The 23,165-nt window shown below is 36.1% G+C and overlaps 2 protein-coding genes, 1 non-coding gene and 1 pseudogene across 4 annotated transcripts in view; 3 read left to right on the top strand and 1 right to left on the bottom strand.

Moving 5' to 3' along the window:
* The window catches only part of USP8 (ubiquitin specific peptidase 8), a 77,516-nt gene extending 60,266 nt beyond the window's left edge, over positions 1-17,250 (top strand). Inside the window, exons 11-20 of the mRNA XM_045449758.1 lie at positions 2,076-2,660; positions 5,259-5,345; positions 7,224-7,301; positions 7,721-7,983; positions 9,476-9,688; positions 10,184-10,394; positions 12,418-12,654; positions 14,019-14,161; positions 16,118-16,250; positions 16,419-17,250. Of these exons, the coding sequence (XP_045305714.1) occupies positions 2,076-2,660; positions 5,259-5,345; positions 7,224-7,301; positions 7,721-7,983; positions 9,476-9,688; positions 10,184-10,394; positions 12,418-12,654; positions 14,019-14,161; positions 16,118-16,250; positions 16,419-16,604 (2,136 nt within the window). The 3' untranslated portion in view covers positions 16,605-17,250. The remainder of the gene's footprint in view (positions 1-2,075; positions 2,661-5,258; positions 5,346-7,223; positions 7,302-7,720; positions 7,984-9,475; positions 9,689-10,183; positions 10,395-12,417; positions 12,655-14,018; positions 14,162-16,117; positions 16,251-16,418) is intronic.
* On the top strand, positions 9,817-9,909 carry LOC123584556 (annotated as a pseudogene).
* Positions 17,251-18,108: 858 nt separating the features above from the next.
* Positions 18,109-23,165, bottom strand: part of USP50 (ubiquitin specific peptidase 50) — a 41,219-nt gene continuing 36,162 nt past the window's right edge. For both annotated transcript variants that reach the window (XM_045449759.1, XM_045449760.1), the window contains exon 7: positions 18,109-18,406. In XM_045449759.1, coding sequence (XP_045305715.1) covers positions 18,215-18,406 — 192 coding nt within the window. In that variant the 3' untranslated portion in view covers positions 18,109-18,214. The remainder of the gene's footprint in view (positions 18,407-23,165) is intronic.
* LOC123584554 lies at positions 22,197-22,300 on the top strand. The gene has a single exon (XR_006705517.1). It is a non-coding gene; the product is annotated as a U6 spliceosomal RNA (small nuclear RNA).

Below are 23,165 nucleotides of genomic sequence, written 5' to 3'. Positions count from 1 at the left end.
TTAAATGATTTTAAATAACCAGTGTATTACAATAAAAATGCAGCTTTTTTCTCTACATTTTACTCAAAGGAAGGTAAACTAATTCTCCCTTATTGTTTTTCCAAAAGATTTTTTATAGCATTTATTTTTATTTTTTGTATATATTTCAAGTGTTTCATATTTGAAATGGATGTCATTTGATTTGTACAATAGGCTATGAATAGAAAACTTAATCTTTTTTTATATCAAATGAGATGGTTTATTTCTTCATTTTTTTTTAAAGGTCTTCTACTTTTAATATTTTGGACTAAATCTTAAGACTGAACAGTATGTGATTAATTTTTCTTAACATAAATTTAAGAAATTGAAAAAAAAAGCGTATATTATTGTACTTCCTTTAAACTTAATCAACATGTTATTTGAACCATAATCCTTTTGTGACTGAGATATGTGCGATTTGTCTAACATATTCTGAGGATTTTCTATGTGAAAGACAACATGAAGGTTTACAGATATGATTAAGCTGTGAATTCTGTTTGATGTTTAGAAGGAGAAAGTTGTACAAAATTAGACAAAGTATAAGGCAGAATATAATTGCTCACCAGAGCACAGAGCAAGGAGAGAAATTTTGACAGGGTATCAGAGAGATCTTCATAGAGAGGCAGTATTTTTATCTGGGCTATGAGTTCAATAGGATTTGAGGATGAAAGAGACAAGTAGATTTTGTGACTAAAGGAACAAAGCATGCTCTGGAACCAGTGAGTAGTTTTGACGTGCTTGGACACAGCTCTCTGTTGGAGACAGGCAAATGTGAGAGTAGATAAGATTGGAAAGATGGGCAAGAGTCATCAAGAGATACTTGGATCAAATTGGAATTTTATCCTGTAGGCATAAGGAAAATTAAAGAATTTTAAAGGTGAAAGTAACATGATCATAGTTATGGTTTTAAAATTAGGGGGGAAATGGATCAAGTTGTTAAAATGTAGATGGAAACTTATTTTGGTTCCTTTCCATGGAACTTTGATTATCTTATCCTTGTAGTGGTTCTTCACACTTCATTCTCAAATGTAGAAAAAAGACAATAGATTTTTAAAGTAAAGAGGTAAAAAGAGAAGTGAGGAGCAAAGGTATGATTTTTTTCTTCACTAAAATCTTCCTATGGTATTATTTTCTAGTTGCAAAACATATAATTCATTTTGTAAGAATACCATGCAAGTTGTTATTGGCAGATATTCTTATTAGTTGTTGTACTTGTTTCAGTAAATTTTACTCTCAAAAGAAATGATGTTAGGGTCATTTCTAACAATTTTGTAGAATTAATATGCTATTAAATTGAGGTAATAAACATTTAACACTAATTCAGGAATTGAGGTAGTTTATTAAACTCAATTTGTATTTAGTAACTTAACTGTTGTGAAAACTGTTACGGAATATTTTATTCATTCCTTCAACAGCATATTTATTTACTGTCTATCAGGCACAGTCTTTACCCTCCTGGAGCTTATATCTTAGGAGGGAAGAAAGATTTTAAACAAGTTCCACTAATTGGAAACAGTGTAGAGGAGATGTTGGCATGGACTTGGTTGGTGCTGATGGAGAGGGACAGAGGAAGAAAATCATCAGACTGCGTAAGGGCAGGGGAGGACATATGGAACTCAGCTTTCTGGTTTGAGCTATGTTTGGATAGTGGTTACATCCATGAGATAAGGACAGTGTTAGTAGGGGGAATAGCATGTATTAGTTTTGGCCATACTTGGTTTGTGGTGTATATGTGAGACGCTGACATGGAGATACTGAATAGGCAATTGGTTATGTGGAAATGGAACTTTAGGTATGTTTTAGGTGAACTCTTCCATTTCCATATACAGAACATATACAGAATATCATGGTGTATTGAAAGTATGGAGTCAAGTAGGAAGTAAGTGCCAAGTGCCTTTTGAGAAATCTTGACATAGGGTAATGTTATCAATAGATGTTCTGGCAAATGTTGTCTCCACAAAGGTGATGGTTCTTTTATAACAACTTGATTTCAAAAACCGAGGTTACATTCCTGGATTTTGGCAAAAATATTCTTGGCTCTGTTTTTGTTAATATAGGTTGATCGTACTAAAAAACCAGCAGTCAAATTGCCTGAAGATCATAGAATAAAATCTGAAAATAAAGATCACGAGCAACAGTCTTCTCAAGATGGAAAAGTTGTTCCTGATCGCTCCACAAAGCCAGTATTTCCCCCTCCAACTGCCATGTTAACAGATGAAGAAAAAGCTCGTATTCATGCAGAAACTGCTCTTCTAATGGAGAAAAACAAACAAGAAAAAGAACTTCGAGAAAAGCAGCAAGAAGAACAGAAAGAGAAACTGAGGAGAGAAGAACAAGAACAAAAAGTCAGAAAGAAACAAGAAACTGAAGAAAGTGAAATCACCGAGAAACAACAAAAAGCAAAAGAAGAAATGGAAAGGAGAGAAAGTGAACAGGCCAAGAAAGAAGATAAGGAAACCTCAGCAAAGAGGGGCAGAGAAATAACAGGAATAAAAAGACAAAGTAAAAGTGAACATGAAACTACTGATGCTAAGAAATCTGCAGAAGATAGGGGTAAAAGGTGTCCCACCCCAGAACTGCAGAAAAAGTCAGTGGGAGATGGACCCCATGCCTCTGTGGCAGGAGATTCAAATTCAGGCAAGGTAAGCAGAAACAAACAGTACAAATTGCCAAGTAAGGGAAATAAAATGTTATATGTAAGAAGATGATACCACTAGCATTCTATAGATAAGGGCAGACCTTTTAAGTAATTTTCTAGTGGGTGATAGATTTATACTGATCTATCTACATTTACTCACCTACTCTTTTGGTTGGCTGGAAATGGAATTGCTTTTTTTGTCTATGAAATGCAATATGTGTTAGCAATTGAGATAACTACATACTTCATTTTTATATGTGATATATGATCATCAGAAAACTAGAATGAAATATAATCTTCCTCTCAGTATAGAGGAGTTAGGTGCCAAATATGTATATGGTAGAGTTTGTATTTGTTTCATATATGTCCAAAATCAGTAACATCTAAATGGCCCAACATTTATCTTTGTGTATAAAGATTTTTTTGGCTACATCTTTGTCCTTTTGTTTATTGCTTCATCTAATCAGTAATATTGGCAATAATCCCATTAATGTTGCTTTTTTTTCTGCCCTTGGCTATTCCCCAAAATTGATTCCCATAATTTTGAGGAAAATTTTTTGTTGTTACTCTTTTTTAACCTAATAATATCATATGTGCTTTTTATTTTTTTCCTCTGTTATACGATTAACAATGCCTTTCCCTTTTGAACAATAAGTTTTTATAATAGCAGGAACAGTTATAGTCCTTTTTATATGCACGTAAATAGAAATAACGTTCTTGGTAGTGTAGAAAATGACTTTGGATGGAAGACAAAATACTATATCTTTACAGAATGTCTACCTTTATAACTTTTGAAGCAGCAGTTCAGGCTTATGGCAAAAATAACAATTTATATTAATGGCACACTTATTCAAGGAACACTTAATCTAGTAACCTTAACTACCAAAAATACAACTCTCATATAAAAACCTTCTAAACACCTAAAGTTAGGGAAATGAAGCTCATGTACTAAAACGTTCTCACTTTATTTATGGGAGACTCAGAATTGTTGAGCTCTTCCAATTTTAATATTATTCATTAAATATTACTCAGTAGTAGTTACTATACGCCAAGGATTTTTCATACGTTATCTTATCCTTCTAATGATAAGCCCATGAGATATTTAATTTACAAATAAAATTGAAACTTGGAGGTTAAATAATTTGTCTAAGGGCCCATATTCAGTGAGATTCCAAAGCTACTTCCTTTCTGTCTTGCTTCACTTAGAGATAGGCAGTCATAAAGAACTGAAAGCATTCATATTTCTGGGGTCATTTACTGTATAGGTGCCAAATAGCCCTGCAAATCTAAGTAGCCCCAAGAATATCACATTAGTTTTTGACATTTCCTGTGATATATAACACATTGAAAACAAGATTGTATTTATTATATGGTCCTTTTAAAAGTAGGTAACATATATAATTTATTCTAAATAAATTTTATTAAATTATCACAAAGATTTAGAAGTTTTTACTTTACTGTAATTTTTAAATGAACTATAAAATTAAAGTGAAAAAATTTTAAGTTTATTTATTTTTGAGAGAGAGAGAGCAGGGGAGGGGCAGAGAGGTGGCAGGGGAAGAGAGAGGATCCCAAGGATCCACTGACAGTGCAGAGCCTGACGTGGGGCTCAAACTCAAACCGTGAGATCATGTACTGAGCTGAAATCAAGAGTCAGAAGCTTAACCAACTTAGCCACCCAGGTGTACCAAAGTGAATTTTTGAGGAACTCATGATAGGTTCCAAGAGGATATAAAATAGGTTTTGTACTTTTGAGTATTGTGTATGAAACTCCTGTTATCTCTTCATTCTCTTCAGGGTGTTCATTTTGGGAGAACATGACTACTTCGAAGGTAACATCATATGAGATTAAAATAAAAGGGTAATGTTCAAAAGAGTCTATGGTGACTATACACTGATGACCAGCATCATGTATTAGGAATCAGTGCTTGCTTCCCAATCCACTGTGATTTGCAGCCCACCCCCATTGATTCATCAGTTTCTTTTCTTCTTTACCGTTAGTGTCAGGAAATTCCACATGGGCTCTATCACCTTTAATTAAAAATATCTATACTTTGAGGGGCACCTGGGTGGCTCAGTCGGTTAAGAGACCAACTTTGACTCAGGTCATGATCTCATGGTTCGTGGGTTTGAGCCCCGTGTCAGGCTCTGTGCTGACAGCCCAGATCCTGGAGCTGCTTTGGATTCTGTGTCTCTCTCTCTGCCTCTCCCCTGGTTGTGCTCAGTTTCGCTCTCTCTCAAAAATAAGTAAACGTTAAAAAATCTGTATATATATAAAAATATCTATACTTTGACAATAAAATTGAATAAACTTTGGGCGCCTGGGTAGCTCAGTCAATTAAGTGTCTGACTCTTGATTTCAGCTCAGGTCTTGATCTCAGGTTGTGAGTTCAGGCCCTGCACTGGGCTCTGTGTTGGGTGTGGATTCTACTCTTAAAAAAAATTTTTTTTTCTAAGAAACTTTCAGAAGTGTCATTTTTTTTCTTCTTTTATATTTCAGTCGGATGGATTTACTTGTATTAGCTAGTGGTTGATGGGTAAGTTTTTATGGGAGGAAAGTTAAAGTTTTCTTTCACTTCTAAAATTTTAATAATTTTTACAGCCTGTTAAGATTAAAGGACAACCAGAAAGTGGAATTCTAAAGACTGGAACTTTTAGAGAGAATACAGAAGACACTGAAAGAAACAAAGTGAGTAGTAGTTCATTGGGTGGGGGGAAAACATGGATTATAACCACATGGTTGTCTTTACCATATTGTCATCCTCCATCTTAAGATCTACTTTCTGAGGAAATCTTTGCTATCTTTTATAGCTGTTTTTTGTTTATTTTTACATATTGATCCATTTATATACTAAAGGGAATGAATAGATGTGGGGCACCTGGGTGGCTCAGTCGGTTAAGCGTCTGACTCTGTTTCGGCTCAGGTCATGATCTAATGGTTTCATGAGTTCGAGTTCCGCATTGGGCTCTGTGCTAACAGTGTGGAGCCTGCTTAATATTCTCTCTCTCTCTCTCTCTCTCTCTCTCTCTCTTTTTCTTTCTTTCTCTACTCCTCCCCCGGTCATGCTCTGTTTCTCCCAAAATAAATAAATACAACTTAAAAAAATTATTTTTAAATTTTAAAAAAAGGGAATAGATGTTTGTCTTCCTATTTAAAGTACAACAGTGTATTCTCATTTTATGAAATTAGAAAATAAGTAAGAAAATACCTAGGCCTTACTACATGATCCAGCAATTCTATTCTAGGTATATACCCACAAGAATTGAAAGCAGGACCTTACACACCTATGTTCATAGCAGTATTATTCACATAGCCAAATAGCCAAGAAATGTAAGCAACCCAAATATCCATTGACAGATGAATATATAAACAAATGTGATACATACATACAATGGTGTATTATTTAGCCTTTTTAAAAAGGAAGGAAATTCTGACACATGCTACAACGTGGATGAATCTTCAGGACATTTTGCAAGTGAAATAAGCCAGTCACATAGAGACAAATACTGTATGATTCCATTTATATAAGGTGGTTGCCAAGTAGATGGAAGTGAGTTGTTTAAATGGGTGCAGAGTTTTGAGTTTTGCAAGATGAAGAAAGTTCTTGAAATTGGTTCCACAACACCGAGAATATACTTAATGCCACTAACCTATACACTTAAAAATGGTTAAAATGACAAATCTTATTTTGTGTTACTTTATCACAATTTTTGAAATATTTAGGTCTTATATAAGACACCTTTGCTTTTGTTTTTATTTAAGAGTTTTATTGAGGTAATATTTGCATACCATAAAATTCACGCATTTTTAGTGTACAGCTTAGTGGTTTCAGTTCAAAGGTGTGAAGCAAGTATTTACTCAATCCATTTTAGAACATTTTCATCACACCAGAAAGATCTCAGTGCCCAATTATAGTCACTCTCTGTCCTTACCCTAAAGCCACAAGCAACCATGATCTACTCTGTCTTCATAGTTAGGTCTCTTCTGGACATACCAGATAAATGGAATCGTGGGTGTGTGTGGGTGTGTGTGTGTGTACATACATATGGTCTCTTGCATTTGGCTTTTAACTAGTATAATTTTTTGAGATTCATCCATGTATCTGTAGTTTATTCCTTTGTATTTACTGAATAGGATTCCCTCATGTGGGTATGCTACATTTTATTCATTCACCAGTTAATGGATATTTGGATTGCTTCTGCTTCTTTTGGGCTATTATGAATAATGCTGTTGTGAGCATTTGTACATAAGTCTTTGTGTGCAGATATGTTTCATTTCTTTTGGGTTGATACCTAGCAGTGGAAATGTCTTTGTGTTTTTTGTTTTTTGTTTTTTAAAGAAACTTAAAAAACCATCATCATTATAGGCTTGTGCATATACACATTCCTCTTCCCCTTGCTGTGGCAGTATTTGGACTTTGAGACAACATACAGAGTTACTCATTTTTAAACTTCATTTAAAAAATATTAAGGGCAGCCAACACAGGTTTTTTGGTTTTTTGATACAAATAGCTTAAGTTTGTGTATGGCAAAATTTAATTGATTTTTTTTTTTTTTTTAAAACCAGGCTCGAGAACCTTTGACAAGAGCACGAAGTGAAGAAATGGGGAGGATCGTACCAGGACTGCCTTCAGGCTGGGCCAAGGTAAAACTCAAAATTAGCACATAAATAAATAACATGGTCATGTGTTCTTTTTTATAAAGCTTTTTTTGTTTATTCTATGTCTTCTCTAATGCAGAGTCAATTCTGTTTCTTCATGGTGGAGGACATAGCCCATTCCCCTAATTATAGCAGGATTGGATTTCTCAGTATAACCAATCTGAGATGCTGGCTACCATATATGAACATTTCTGGCCTTTGTCATTTAGAAGCAATGTATTATTCTAAAACCTAAAGTTCTTTGGAAGTTTAATTATAGAAGTGATTATGACCATCTTACTCAAATTATTGTAATCCGAAAGTAAACTTAGCAATAGAATACCCTTGAGCGATTTTCTTTAGTTTGTAATGGTCATTGTTTTTTGACCTGTTTTGTTTTTGTTTTTGTTTCTTTTTTATCTAAGTTTCTTGACCCAATCACTGGAACTTTTCGTTATTATCATTCACCCACCAACACTGTTCATATGTATCCACCGGAAATGGCTCCTTCATCTGCACCTCCTGCCACCCCTCCAACTCATAAAGCCAAGCCACAGATTCCTGCTGAGCGGGATAGGGAACCGTCCAAACTGAAGCGTTCCTACTCCTCCCCAGATATAACCCAGGCCATTCAAGAGGAAGAGAAGAGGAAGCCAACAGTAACTCCAACAGTTAATCGGGAAAATAAGTAAGTTTATCCTAACTCTTAGAACTAGAATAATCTGCTATATTTGAAAAGTTCTACTCTAAACATTTCAGCTTATTAAGATCAGGAAGTCAGAAATTTCTGAGGGTGGCTGTTCTAGCCATTGTTATGTAGCACAGAGGAAAAGTGAATGGATTAAATTCCTTGGTTCTTATCCCAAGTGCTAACTTAAATTTATCAGGAAGGTTATCATAATCCGTATTAATGTAGGTATAAAAGAATATATATTATTATATTTTAGGGCAGCATGATATAGACTACCTAGAAGTTTTTCATAAATCTCCATGGTCCCTAAATCTCTCTTTGAGGACCATAATCTGTAGGACTGTTGAGTTTGTTTTGTTGCAGCTCTCAAATTCCAAACTTTTTTTTTTTTAACTCAGCCGAATACTGTGGGAGTAAACTTAAATAGTGTTAAAATAACAAGTATTGTGGTATCAGTTCCTAATCCTTATTCTGTTCCCTTTTTTTTCATTGCATTTCTGCTATTCTCTTTATAAGTAGTTATCAGTAGGTTCAATTAAGTCTCCCAAATCAATATCTCTGTTTAGATGTTTTCCTGGTGTGATCCCTCTAATGCTCCTGGTTTATGATTGATAGGATTGTGAGAAGATAATTATCAAATCTGCTTATTGTAATCTTTACTTTTGGGGGCAGGGGGATAGAGGGAAATATAAATAAATGGGTTTATGTTAGGACTGACTATTAAAACTGGTAAAATTTAATTCTTTTTTGAATCATCATTGGGGATTGTTTTTGTTTTGGTTTTAAAGATTTTTTTTGAGAGAGAGGGAACATGACCATATGCATACAAGTTGGGGAGAGGTAGAGAGAAAATCCTAAACAGGCTCCACACTGTCAGCACAGAGCCTGACGTGCAGCTCAATCCCACAAACTGAGATCATGACCTGAGCCAAAACCAAGAGTTGGACCTTAACCGAATGAGCCACCTGGGCGCCCCTCATTTTAAATTTAAATAGCCACCTGGGGCTAGTGTCTACCACATTTGTCAGCATATCTCTACACTTCAGGTAATAGTACCCAAATAATCCCTGACTCTTTTGAGATTATTCCACTGTAAGATATTCTTTATTCTTTGTTTGGCGTCCTGGTTGAGTTCAACATTTGGTAATGCTGAACTTCCTAGGATTACTTAAAGGAATTTGAAAGAGCCTTCTCTACTAGAAGTCTCTGCCTGTTGATGAGAATCCAGGGAATCTATCTCCAGGTGTAAGAACAATAGACCCCCCCATAAGAGGTTAAGGTACTGTTTCATGGGAGGGTCACAAAATACAACCAGTGTTACCTAGATAGTAAGTGTCCTGTAAGACCCAGTACCTTTTGGCTTATTAACTCTTTCCAAGATTACTGTGTACTGTGATACCAATGGTGGAGTTTACTGCCATTTGTAATATGAACCTTAATTTTAGATGCCATGCATTTTAAGACATTATGTACACTTTTTCTTCCTCAGGCCAACGTGCTACCCTAAAGCTGAGATCACAAGGCTTTCTGCTTCTCAGATTCGGAACCTCAATCCTGTTTTTGGAGGATCTGGACCAGCTCTCACTGGACTTCGTAATCTAGGAAATACTTGCTATATGAACTCAATACTGCAGTGCCTATGTAATGCTCCACATTTGGCCGATTATTTCAACCGAAACTGTTACCAGGATGATATTAACAGGTAAAGAAATTTCATACTTTTTGCAATATAATATTAGAAGGACGATCTAACTACACTTTCTTACCACCCAGCTCCAGAGAGAAGTCAAATTAGGAAGGGGGGAAAATATCTTTAAGAAAAATGTGAGAGTGCTCGCTTCGGCAGCACGTATACTAAAATTGGAACAATACAGAGAATCATGGCCCCTGCACAAAGATATGTGAGAAAAGCCCCCTCTAATTGGTAAAGGACAGATAGGCAAAGGCAGAACCTCATATAAACTGGAGCCTGTTGAGGAGAAGGAGGCAGTACAGGATTTGCAGCCCAAAAGAAGCAAGTTGGCGAGGTATAATCAAAGTAAGAATCAGATGAATATTTGGTAATAAACCTGTGATTAAATAAACATTGTAGTGTTGGATTACAGATACGAAGAGTTTAATGTTGACCTCAAGAACCTGCTGTACCTTGACCTTTTAAAACTTCCTTTATTGCTGTTTTCTAATTTTATTTGCAAAGGTCAAATTTGTTGGGGCATAAAGGTGAAGTGGCTGAAGAGTTTGGCATAATTATGAAAGCCCTGTGGACAGGACAGTACAGGTATATCAGTCCAAAAGACTTTAAAATCACCATTGGGAAGATCAATGACCAGTTTGCAGGATATAGCCAGCAAGATTCACAAGAACTGCTTCTGTTCCTAATGGATGGACTCCATGAAGATCTAAATAAAGTAAGAAATTTGATTTTTCTAAGTTGTAAAGGCTCTTTAAGGTTGCTCAATACTGTGATCATTTTTATAGCAATTTAAAATTATGGTTGGGGTGCCCAGGTGGCTCAGTCAATTGAGCATCCGACTCTTGGTTTTGGCTCAGGTCATGATCTCATGGTCGTGAGTTCAAGCCCCACATTGGGCTCTGCGCTCACAGTGCAGAGCCTGCTTGGGATTCTGTTTCTGCCCCTCCCCTGCTTGCTCTCTCTGTCTCTCTCTCTCTGTCTCTGTCTCTCTCTCTCGCCCTCAAAAAGTAAATTAAAAAAAATTAAAAAGTAAATTTAAAAAACTAAAAATTAAATTAAAATTAAAAAAATTAAAAATAGAATTATCTTATGATCCAGTAATTCCAATACTGCGTCTTTACTCAAAGAAAATGAAAACACTAATTCAAAACGATATATGCACTTCTATGTTGATTGCAGCATTATTTACAATAGCCAAGGTATGGAGGCAACCCAAATGTCCATCCATGGGTGAATGGATTTTTAAAAATGCGGTACACACACACACACACACACACTAGAATGTGTGACACACTAGAATGTCACTCAGCCAGGGCGCCTGAGTGGCCCAGTCAGTTAAGCATTGACTCTTGGTTTCAGCTTAGGTCATGATCTCACAGCCGTTAGATCGAGCCCTATGTCAGGCTCTGCACTGGGTGTGGAGGCTGCTTAAAATTCTCTCTTCCTCTTCCCCTCTCCCTGCCTTGAGTGCACGTGTGCTCCCCCTCTCAAAAATTAAATAAGTAACATGTTAAAAAAAAAATAAAATTATAGTTGGTGATTGTTCAGTAGTAGTTTATTCAAATCTAGTGACTTTGTACTAAGGTAAGAAACTATAAAACAAATATATCTGATATGTCTAATATTTGAAAAGAAGTATATACAATTATTTTATATTTGCTTACTAAAATGGTAGGTTGTGAGAAATTGTAAATGTTGAAATAGTTGTTAGAGATACTCTGTGACCACATGTATGTGAAAGTGAAATCATAAATATTTTTTTTAAGTTTATTCATTTATTTTGAGAGAGAGAGAGCATGCACATGTGCTTGAGTGGGAGAGAGGCAGAGAAAGAGGAAGAGAATCCCAAGCAGGCTCCACACTGTAGCACAGAGCCCCACACAGAGCCTGATGTGGGGCTCACGAACCATGAGATCATGACCTGAGCCGAAGTCAGTTGTTTAACTGAGCCACCCAGGTTCCCCAAACATAAATTTTACAAAAGATTAGCTGTAGAGAGCTTGAACATCTTTATTATTGTATATTTATATATTTTGTATATGTTTTATCAGTTTTATAGTTTTTTCTAAAATAAGAATTACCTCATGTAACCAAAGGATTCATGTGAAAAGTTGAGACATGTATGTCTCTAATACCTTTGGGATCCCTGTTACCATTGAACATACATACATACACACGGACATACATGTGTATGTATAAATACGTGTTTTGTGTGGATATATGTGTGAATATATATAGGATACGTGTATATCCATCCACAAGCCTAGGACAACAGCTTGCAGCGGTGTATGGGATGTCTTCTCTTTTCAAAACCAGAATTTCAACTTAAAAACAGTTAATAAAATATACTTTTATTTAAAGTTTTTATTTGAATTGCAGTTAACATTCATTGTAATATTAGTTTCAGGTGTACAGTAAAGTGATTCAGTATTTCCATACGTCACTCATTCAACACCCAGTGACAAGTCCACTCCTTAATCCCCATCACCTAAAAAAAAATGTATTTTATTAATTTCTGTTTAGTAAAATAAGTCATGCCCTTCTGATAAAGTGGGATTTTGGGGGAGGATTTTTGGCTGGAATTTTTTTTTTTTTTACCTCTGAATGAGATTAGAACTCCTTTATGAAAGAAACCAGAAATGTTTCTAAATCTGCAAAGTGTATTCAATATATTCTTTTAGTTTTCTATTTAAATGATGATTTTGAGATATTGATATAAATTTTAATATTATTTCCAGGCTGATAATCGGAAGAGACATAAAGAAGAAAATAATGATCACCTTGATGACTTTAAAGCTGCAGAGCATGCTTGGCAGAAACATAAGCAGCTCAATGAATCTATTATTGTTGCACTTTTTCAGGGTCAGTTCAAATCCACAGTACAGTGCCTCACCTGTCACAAAAAGTCTAGGACATTTGAGGCCTTCATGTATTTGTCTCTACCATTAGCTTCTACAAGTAAATGTACATTACAGGTAAGTTTGAGAGAAAATGATTTGCTGAATAAATGCTGTTTTTATGCATACAAAGATGGACTTTATTCAGCAGAGTCTGTACTTTGCCCCTATAAATGTTTTGTAGGTAAAACTCCTACATAAATTTTGTTTTAATTATGTTTATGTGTATTAGAAAATTTAAAAAAAAATTTAAATTACTCTTTCAGAATTCAGGGCACCTGGCTGGCTCAGTTGGTTAAGCGTCCAACTCTTGATTTCAGCTCAGGTTATAATCTCACAGTTTGTGATTTTGAGCCCCGTGTCAGGCTCTGTGCTGACACTGTGGAGTCTGCTTGGGATTCTCTCTCTCCCTCTCTCTGTCCCCTCACCCACTTGCACACTCTCTCTCCAAATAAATTAACTTACAAAATTTTAAAAACATTTTAGGGCACGTGGATGGCTCAGTCAGTTAAGCATCTGACTTCAGCTCAGGTCTTGATCTTGCAGTTCATGAGTTCAAGCCCCGCATCGGACTATGTGCTGACCAAGTAGAGCCTGCTTGGGATTCTCTCTCCCTCTCTCTCTGCCCTTCCCCCACTCACACTTCCTCTCTCTCAAAATAAATAAACTTAAAAAAAAATTTTTTTAAATACTTTTCAGAATCGATAAATGTTTTTAAAGTTTGTATTTTGAAGAAATAAAACTTCTATTTTATTTATTTATTTTTTTCAACGTTTATTTATTTTTGGGACAGAGAGAGACAGAGCATGAGCGGGGGAGGGGCAGAGAGAGAGGGAGACATAGAATAGGAAACAGGCTCCAGGCTCTGAGCCATCAGCCCAGAGCCTGACAAGGGGCTCAAACTCCCGGACCGCGAGATCGTGACCTGGCTGAAGTCGGACGCTTAACCGACTGCGCCACCCAGGTGCCCCAAAACTTCTATTTTAAAAGTTAATTTGAAAATTGCATATTGACTTTAATTAGATTCCCTTTTTATAAGAATTTGCTCTATGTGGGGATCAGATAAATAGCCTGTTTTCTACCCAGTAACAATGTGATTTAGCTAGCTTGTTGATACCTTTAGTGTTAGCTCCCTTGAGAATGTCATTTCTTCCAGTAAGACTTCCTGAGGCACCAGGCAGAGGTGGCTCCTGTGTGCATTCAGGATGCACAGTCCTGCTTCCCTCTGTCATGGGCAGCGCCCACCACTCCCTGCACTGATTACTGTTGGCTCTCCCCTCTGGGCTCCCCACTAGGTCGTAAACTTTATGACAGAACTATTTTCTGCTAGTTACCTGTTGTGTCCTTCATACCTGGCAGAATAACTTACTGAATTAGATGCTCAATGATACTGTGTTGAAGAAATGAATTAGTGAGTAACTACTACTTGTTTTTGCCTCCAGGACTGCCTTAGATTATTTTCCAAAGAAGAAAAGCTCACAGACAACAACAGGTTTTACTGCAGTCATTGCAGAACTCGACGGGACTCTCTAAAAAAGATAGAGATCTGGAAGTTGCCACCTGTGCTTTTAGTGCATCTGAAACGGTAAAAGGAACATATTTTTCTGCAGTTTAGATGAAGGAAATCTTAAGTTGTACTTCATCCTAAGTCATTTTGTTGCATTGCCTGCTAAGGATGTATTACAAAGGAAGATTATCTGGTGAGGGAAACAAGGCAGAAATGAGGAGACTCCAGTTCCTTACTTTAGTGTTTGCAAGAACAGCAAAATGACAACACGGTGCTTTCAAGTCATTTCATCTTTTAAAAATTAGTGAAATTTATTGCATTTCAAATATAAAATTTTACATCATAAAAAATCCAAGTGAAAATGTATAAAATCACACAGCATAACTAATACAAATGATAAGTCAATAAAATTTATTGTAAACTAAGAAAAGATTTAATCCTGTTCTGAAAATGAGAATGCAGTTTTAAAGAGAAGATGTTAAGGATGCCATTGCTGGGTGCAGATATTTTTGTCCACATTTTTCTAGCCTGTGAAAAAGGTCTGGCCCTATAATAGATGGGATAATAGCAAGAGAGTTGTAAAATCTGTCCCAGATGTTGTCTTTTGATTCTTTTATCTTTATGGAATCCATTCATGGAGTGATAACTATGAATCATTATTTTGAAAAACTTTTTAAAAGGAGGTTTCATCTTTTTATTGAGAGCTGTAATTTTTGTCTCAAACGAAGCATTTCTATTTTAATTATTTGTTTCATTTTGTATTATTGGAAATTCTTAGGCAATTACTTTTGTTAGTTTCTATATTGACGTGTTCAAATTCCTCACGTAAATTTTCTACCAGAAGCTTGTTCCATCAGTTTTTCTCTTCTTGAGGATTGTGGAGGTACAGATAAACATTCTATAAATGATTACACATATGTTAAGATTTCTAGTGCTGTGTATTAATTCTTTGGAGAATACAGGTATCTAAAAATATAAATGGTTCAGAATTCAGCTTTTGAAAACTAATTCTGAAATAATCTTATCGCACCAACCAAAGTACCAGTATTTTGGTGTTTAAAGGAGTAGAGTATGTCAGGATAATGGAATGCCATTACAGTTCTCCCCTGCTATCCAAAAGTAGAGTGTTCCTGTGAAATCTTTCATAAGCCAAAATGGTGTAAAGCAAAGAAGCAGTTATCATTAATTTATATAGAAAATCTTTCAGTATTCCCAGACCCCCAAAATAACCTTCTCTTAGACTTTTCTAATACCTTAGGACACGTCTTGCTTAACAGATGCACAAAACAGATCAAGATAAAACACAGGTACGGGCAGACAATTCAAAGCTGTGGCAGCTTGACACTGAGTATTCTGGGAAGGAGCATGGTGATGCCACTTTATCGACTCAGCAGGGTGCCTGCTGCCTCCAGCAGCCTACTGCAAACAAACGCTGCCCAGTGCTGCTTTCCCCTTTTCACCTTTTTTCTTAAAAGCAGAAACCTTTTTTGGATTTCTCTTAGGTAGCTAAAACAGGTACTCATGGAAGTCTTGTAAAAATGAAGTGGTGTAACACCAGCTTTTGAAAAGCAGGGGATACCTGTGTAGTCTGTGTGCTTATGATTTCCAGCTTCAGTTTCCCCAAAAGTACAGTCTTAACAGCTAGAGCAGCTCTCCTTAGTCTTTCCTCTGTACTCGTATGGTAGTTAGCATTATAAACCTGGGTCTTCATAACTTTTTACCTTTGCAGAAGACTCATCGAACAGTTGTCGCTGGCCTAGGGGTCAAGGGACCCAGGTGTGGCTCTGTCTCCACCACCTTAGCTGTTTGACTGAGGGCAGGTCATTTCATATCTGCTCATACCTTCGTTTTCTCATTTGTAAAGTGGAAATGAAGCCAAATGTCTTTCCAGGTCCCTCCAGCACTGAAATTCTGAGTGTGTTTGAAATGGATTTTCTGGTCTCAGCTACAAATCTAGAACATTAATGAATGAATTCAAGTCTTTCCAGTGTTTGTGGTCTCTCAGTTTAATTGCTATCCTGTTTCACTCTACAGTTTTTCCTACGATGGCAGGTGGAAGCAGAAACTACAGACCTCTGTGGATTTCCCATTAGAGAATCTTGACTTGTCACAGTATGTTATTGGTCCAAAGAACAATTTAAAGAAATATAATTTGTTTTCTGTTTCAGTAAGTATCTTGTTGGAACTAAATCCTTTCTCTTTTTCTAAGCAAACTATAAAAATAACAGTTTCATGTGGTTCCTTAACCTCATAGGAAAATAACATAAAGCTTTGAAGTATTTAAAATAGGACAATAATTTCAGTTTGAACTGATTTTCTATCTTGTTTGGCACAGAATCACTATGGTGGGCTGGATGGAGGCCACTACACTGCCTATTGTAAAAATGCAGCAAGACAGCGGTGGTTTAAATTTGATGATCATGAAGTTTCTGATATCTCCGTTTCTTCTGTGAAGTCTTCGGCAGCTTATATCCTCTTTTATACTTCATTGGGACCACGAGCAACTGATGTAGCCACATAAGGAGAAGTAGGTTCTAAGCTAGTTATCTTTTAAGAAGCTGAGCAACACAACTCTTGACATGCTTATAAAGATACTGGATAAATACAGCTGGCCATTTAGAGGAATTCTAAGACCGTGGGAGCTGTGTTACTATCACCATATACTTTAGGTCAGTGCCATTATCGAAAAACTGACTAATAACATTTAACGAGTATTGCAGTTAAGCACTCCTTACAGGTACCATTTATTTCAAAACCTTTATAGTTTGCTCCAAAGTTAAAATAATTAGCTAAGCATTATTCTTCTCCTGGTCTAAAAACCATTATATCCTTTCTTTTCCTTTTCACTGTTATGGCCTTTTCACATTTCTAAATCCCAGCTTGATCTATGAATACTCTAGAATGATGTAAAGCAGATAGGAATGTATGTGTATATATTTATTGCACACTTGCACATCAAATCAATGTATATAGTATAATAACGTGGTCCTTGTGTGAAGCCTAGAACTCAGAGGACTGTTTGTTTTTCCTTTTTCTTTTGGCCTATTCTGAGTAACTGCAGTGCTTTCTTAGGGAAATGACAGGGCAAAGCTATTTTTTTGTTGGCTTTGGGCTGTATTTGTGCACTAAATCTTTATTCTAAAAAATAAATGGAAACTTTTCTTTAATTTTTTAAAATGAGAATTTTCATTTACACCTACATTAAAATCTTAATGAGAAAAATAATTTAAAACCCTGTAAGTGTTCTGTATTTTTTTATCAAACCATTTTATATACACACACACTTTATCCTACTATGTGACTTAAAATTTAGTTCACTTATCCTGTTGTATTAGGACTTGGTTTTACTCTTCCTTCAACTTGACCCAGAACTGCATAAAGCACTTATTTAGAATTCTCAAGAGTTGGGAATCAGGATTAAAATTAAAAGGGATAGGGATCGGGAATGACTACAGAATAAACTGCATTAAGAACCACATCTTTGCAAAGTGATGTATTAAAAGAGAGGAGCTGAGAATGTATTATTTACCTCACAGACTCAGGTGCTATAGATGAAGTCAGTAAAAACTCCCCATATAAAAATATGATTCTAGAAGTTGCTTCTGAAAGATGCCCCTATGAGTAAAGATGAGTCTTGAATCGTGAGGTTGGCATCTTTTCATATTCTGCAGTTGGTCTAAGAATCTTAGAGTTCTTGGCTAAATTACAGATCAGTGAAATATTTCCAAATCATAAGGTCACAGAGCCACTTGAACAAAACTTACTTTGTTTAGCTCCATGAAGTATCTTTGGAGAATACTTTGTTGCATATATATAATTGAGGTATTTTAGGTTTAAAAATATCCATCCTAATAGACATTGAATTTTGAAACCTGAAATTAATACATACTTTGCTGTGCTTTGCAGGCCCCCATCCATTAGCATTTCGTCATGCTGCCTTTTTCAGGAGGCCAGGACCTCTCTTCTCTGCTAGAGGCTTATCATATAAAAAAGTGCATAATACAGTAGAAAGAGTGAAAATTATGTTGGATGTAAGTAAATTGCAAGAGTTTAATGACAAAGCAAACCTGAAGTACCAGTTTCTGATTGCTTGTTTTGCAGTTTTCAGTTCTGCAGTTTTGCACCATTTTCCTAGCTCTTGCATTTTTTTATAGGTATAGAAAAGGGCTGGCAACTGTAGAACAGGAGATAGGCCGTAGCAGTTTGCACTGAAGTATCTGGAATCTCACTGACTCGTGTGTCATCAAAGCTATACCAGGCCTGGGTCACTGAGTTCTTGCAGAAAGCAGTGTAGTGGCCACCATCCAGGTCACCAAAGTGGTTCTAGGGGAAGAACGAATGTCAGACTTAATATTCCCAAGCAGATAACTCTACTGGAACAAAAAAAGGTATAGCCAAGAAATATTTTTCACAATTGTCCCTTACACTAAATTAAAAGGAGAAGGTAATGTTGTTAAATGATAGATATGGCCTGACTGCTATAATATTTTTCATCCATTGAACTGCTTATACGTTGGGCCTATCGACTAAAGAATCTATGAATGAAATAGTTTAGTATTTGGCAGCATCTAATACTTATGACTGAATACTGAGCATCTACTATACATAGACTATTAAACGTTAAAGGAGTTGGGGCACCTGGGTGGCTCAGTCGGTTAAGCATCCAACTTCGGCTCAGGTCATGATCTCACGGCTCGTGAGTTCAAGTCCCGCGTCGGGCTCTGTGCTGACAGCTCAGAGCCTGGAGCCTGCTTCAGATTCGGTGTCTCCCTCTCTCTCTGCCCTTCCCCTGCTCACACTCTGTTTCTCTCAAAAATAAACATTAATTAAAATTTTTAAAAACATTGAAGATTTTAAAATAAGATAGTCCTCTTTCCTAAATGAGCCTACAGTTTAATTTTAAAGATAGGAAAAAGGACATTTAACATTGGGACAAGACAGTTAACTGCATATTGCTCCTACGCAATTTGAGGGGTTATGCGACAACAACCCCCTTGGTCATGTAGCATCCAGAAAAGAACCTATTCCATTCTCTTTTCCATGTCTTTCCTAACCCCGTAAAGGAATGTTTGAAACCGGCACTGGAGAACCTCACTTTGGTGTGGACTGTGAGGAAGAATGCATTTCATATTTTTGTATGGTTGAAAAAATATTTTGTGACCTGAACATTATATGAATCTCAAATTACAGCAAGTAAAGTTTCATGGGAACACAGCCATGCTCATTCGTTTTATATCTTTTAGTAGCTGCCTTCACACAACAATAGTAAAGCTGAATAGTTGCAGTAGAAACTGCTGGCCAACAAAGCCTAAAATATTTACTGTCTGGCCTTTTACAGAATAAGTTTGCTGACCCCTGGCATAGAGGGCAGAAGATGGTCAATTATAGTCACTTAGTAGTCAGTATAGAATTGATAGTGAGTTCAGCTCTAATACTACACAATGGCTTTAAGGTGTATTTAACCTTCCTGAGCTTTAATTTCCCCATCTATTAAAATGGGGTAATAAAATATGTCTTGTCTTACATAGCAGTTATCAGATGTCTTTGAAATTACGGAAGTAGCACATAGGAGATACTTACTAAATATTCCCTTAGACCTTCATCTTCCCTACCTCTCACTTTACATGTTACAGAAATATCCCAAAGCTGACATTTAAAAGATCTGAGCTCTAGTCCTGGTCCTTGCCCTGTGACCTTATTTGGGGGGCTATTTTGAGAATTATTTGAGGGGTGCTTGGCAAAAGGAAAAGAACTATATTCTGTTTCTGGATAGATGTGCTTTCATTCAGGCTGTACAGGACACCCACATATAGAATGTTCTTGAACATTCTAAAAAATGACCATGAACATAATACACAGTGCTATAAGCTTAAGATGTTATATATGAACCTCATGGTAACCAGAAACTCATAACACTGAACAGATGCACAAAAATTAAAGAGAAAACCAAACCTAACACTACAGAAATCATCAAGCACAATAAAAGAAAGCAAGAGAATAAAGGATCAGAGAAAGACCACAAAAACAACCAGAAAACAAAATGGCAATAAGTTTACTTACCAGTAATTAAATGTAAATGGCCTAAATCCTCCAATCAAAACACATAGAGTGGTGGAATTGATTTAAAAAAGCACACACATAAACCGTCTATATGTTGCTGGCTACAAGACACTCAACCTCACACCTAAAGATGCATACAGATTGAAAGTGAAAAAACAGCATGCAAATGGATGTGAAAAAAAAAAAACCCATGCTTCTGTCAGAAAAAATAAACTTGTTTTTAATTTTTTTCAATGTTTGTTTTTGAGAGAGAGCAGGGGAGAGGCAGAGAGAGAACGAGACACAGAATCTGAAGCAGGCTCCAGGCTCTGAGCTGTCAGCACAAAGCCTGAAGCAGGCTTGAACCCATGAACTGTGAGATCATGACCTGAGCCAAAGTTGGACACTTAACCACCCAACTGAGCCACCCAGGTGCCCGAGATAAAATAAATTTTAAAACAAAAACTGTAAGAAGAGACAAAGAAGGGCATTACATAACAGTGAAAGAATCAATCCAACAAGAGGAGCTAAAAATTGTAAATATCTATGCATCCAACTTTGGATTACCTAAATATATAAAGCAAATATTAACAGATGTAAAGAGATAAATTGGTAATATAGTAATACTAGGGAACGTGAAAACCCCAGTTACATCAGGGCCCCTGGGTGACTCAGTCACTTGAGCATCCAACTCTTGATTTCAGCTCAGGTCATGATCCCAGGGTCATGGGATCAAGCACCACGTTGGACTTTTGGCTGAGTGTGGAACCTGCTTAAGATTCTCTTTCTCTCTCTCTCTCTCTCCCCCTCTGCCCGCCCCCCCCCCCCCGCCACACACTCTCTGATAAAAAATTAAAAATAAAAAATCTTAAAACAACAGCCACTTACATCAATGGATAGATCATCCAGGAAGAAAAATCAATAAGGAAACTGTCTTTGAGTGAAACATTAGACCAGGTGGACATAAAAGATCTACACAAACATTCCATACAAAAACAAGAGAACAGACATTCTTTTCAAGTACATCTGGAACATTCTCCATAATAGAACATATGTTAGGCTCCAAAGTGGTGGTAAATTTAAGAAGATTGAAATCATATCATGCATCTTTTCTGACCACAGCAGTATGAAAATAGAAATCAATCACAAAAAAACACAATCATGTGGAGGCTAAAAAACATGATACTAACAACCAAAAGGTCAATGAAGTAATCAAAAAAGTTATAAAAATACATGAAAACAAAGGAAAATGAAAATACAATGATCCAAAACCTTTGGGATGCAGCAAAAAGCAGTTCTAAAAGGGCAATTTATAACAATACAGGCCTACCTCAAGAAACAATCTCAAACAACCTAACATTACACCTAAAGGAACTAGAAAAACAAAACAAATAAAGCCCAAGGTTAGTAGATGGGAGAAAATAATAAAGATAAGAACAGAAATAAAGGTATAGAGACAAAAAAATAGAAAAAAATTAATGAAAAGAGCTGGTTCCTTGAAAAGATAAAATTGATGAACCCTTAGCCAGACTCATCAAGAAAAGAAGAGAAAGACCCAAATAAGTAAAAAAAGAAAGAGAAGTAACAACTAACAGCACAGAAATACAAAGGGTTATAAAGAAAACATTGTGAAAAAGTATGTGCCAACAAATTGGAAAACCCAGAAGAAATGGACAAATTCCTAGAAACATACAATCTTCCAAAATTCAATCAGAAGGAAATAGAAAACCTGAAGAGACCAATGACTAATAACAAAAATGAATTGGTTTTCAAAAAACTACCAAAAAAATAAAAGTCCAGGACCAGATGGCTTCACAGATGAACTATACCATTTAAAGAAGACTTTATACCTATTCTCTTCAAACTATTCCAAAAAATAGAAGAGTAAGGAAAGCTTCCAAGTTTATTCTATGAAGCCAGCATCACCCTGACACCAAAACCAAAGACACCACAAAAAAAAAAAAAAAAAAAAAAAAAAACTACAGGCAAATATCCCTGATGTACGTAGATACAAAAAATCCTCCACAAAATATTAACAAATTGCATTCATCTAGATGATAAAGGATCATTCACCATGCTCACTTCAACAGCACATCTACTAACATGGGAATGATACAGAGATTATCATGGCCCCCACACAAGAATGACATTCAAATTTGTGACATGTTGCATATTAAAAAAAAAAAATCATTCACCACAATCAATTGGAATTTATTCTGGGGCTGCAAGGATGGTTCAATATTCACAAATCAATAAACATGATACACTATATCAATAAAACAAAAATCATATGATCATATCATCATCTGCATCTCAATAGATGCAGAAAAAGCATTTGACAAAGTACAACATCAATTCATTTAAAAACTCTCAAAAGTGGCACCTGGGTTGGCTCAGTCGGTTAAGTGCCTGACTCTTGATTTCAGCTCAGTTCATACCTTATAGTTTGTGGGATTGAGCCTCATGTCAGGCTCTGTGCTGCAGCCTGCTTGGGATTCTCTCACTTCTCTCTCTGCCCCTGCTCCTGCTCATGCATGCTCTCTCTCCCTGTTTCTCTCAAAATAAGTAAACATTAAAAAAAAACAAAAAAACCTCAACAGTGGGTTTAAAAGGAACATACCTCAACTTAACAAAGGATATATATGACAAATTCATAGCTAACATCGCATTCAGTGGTGAAAAATGATGTGGAGAACAAAGGCAAAAGAAATATAGGAAAAAATTTTTAAAAAAATTTTTAACAAGTACTTAAGACAGGTAGAGTGACCTTTTCTCAAGGAGCTTAGCTGCCTTCATGTTAATCTTTGCTAGAGGCAAAAGGCAACCTTAGCTTGACATTAGCTGGACCTCCAGGATCCTGTAAAAATCCCCTTGGAAAATTTGTTTATCTCTACCTCCTCAAGATATATGTTACCAATCATTTTCCAAAAACATGGCCCACTGATATACATCTGAAAAGTCTCATGACTAACAGTTTACTAGACAGTAGTAAATGACCTTTTCGTAGCAACAGCTAGCTCCTCAAGGTCCAAATTCCTTAAAA

Source organism: Leopardus geoffroyi, chromosome B3 (genome assembly GCF_018350155.1).
Source record: "Leopardus geoffroyi isolate Oge1 chromosome B3, O.geoffroyi_Oge1_pat1.0, whole genome shotgun sequence".
Taxonomy (NCBI): Eukaryota; Metazoa; Chordata; class Mammalia; order Carnivora; family Felidae; genus Leopardus; species Leopardus geoffroyi.
This window is presented reverse-complemented; position numbering and strand designations above follow the sequence as displayed.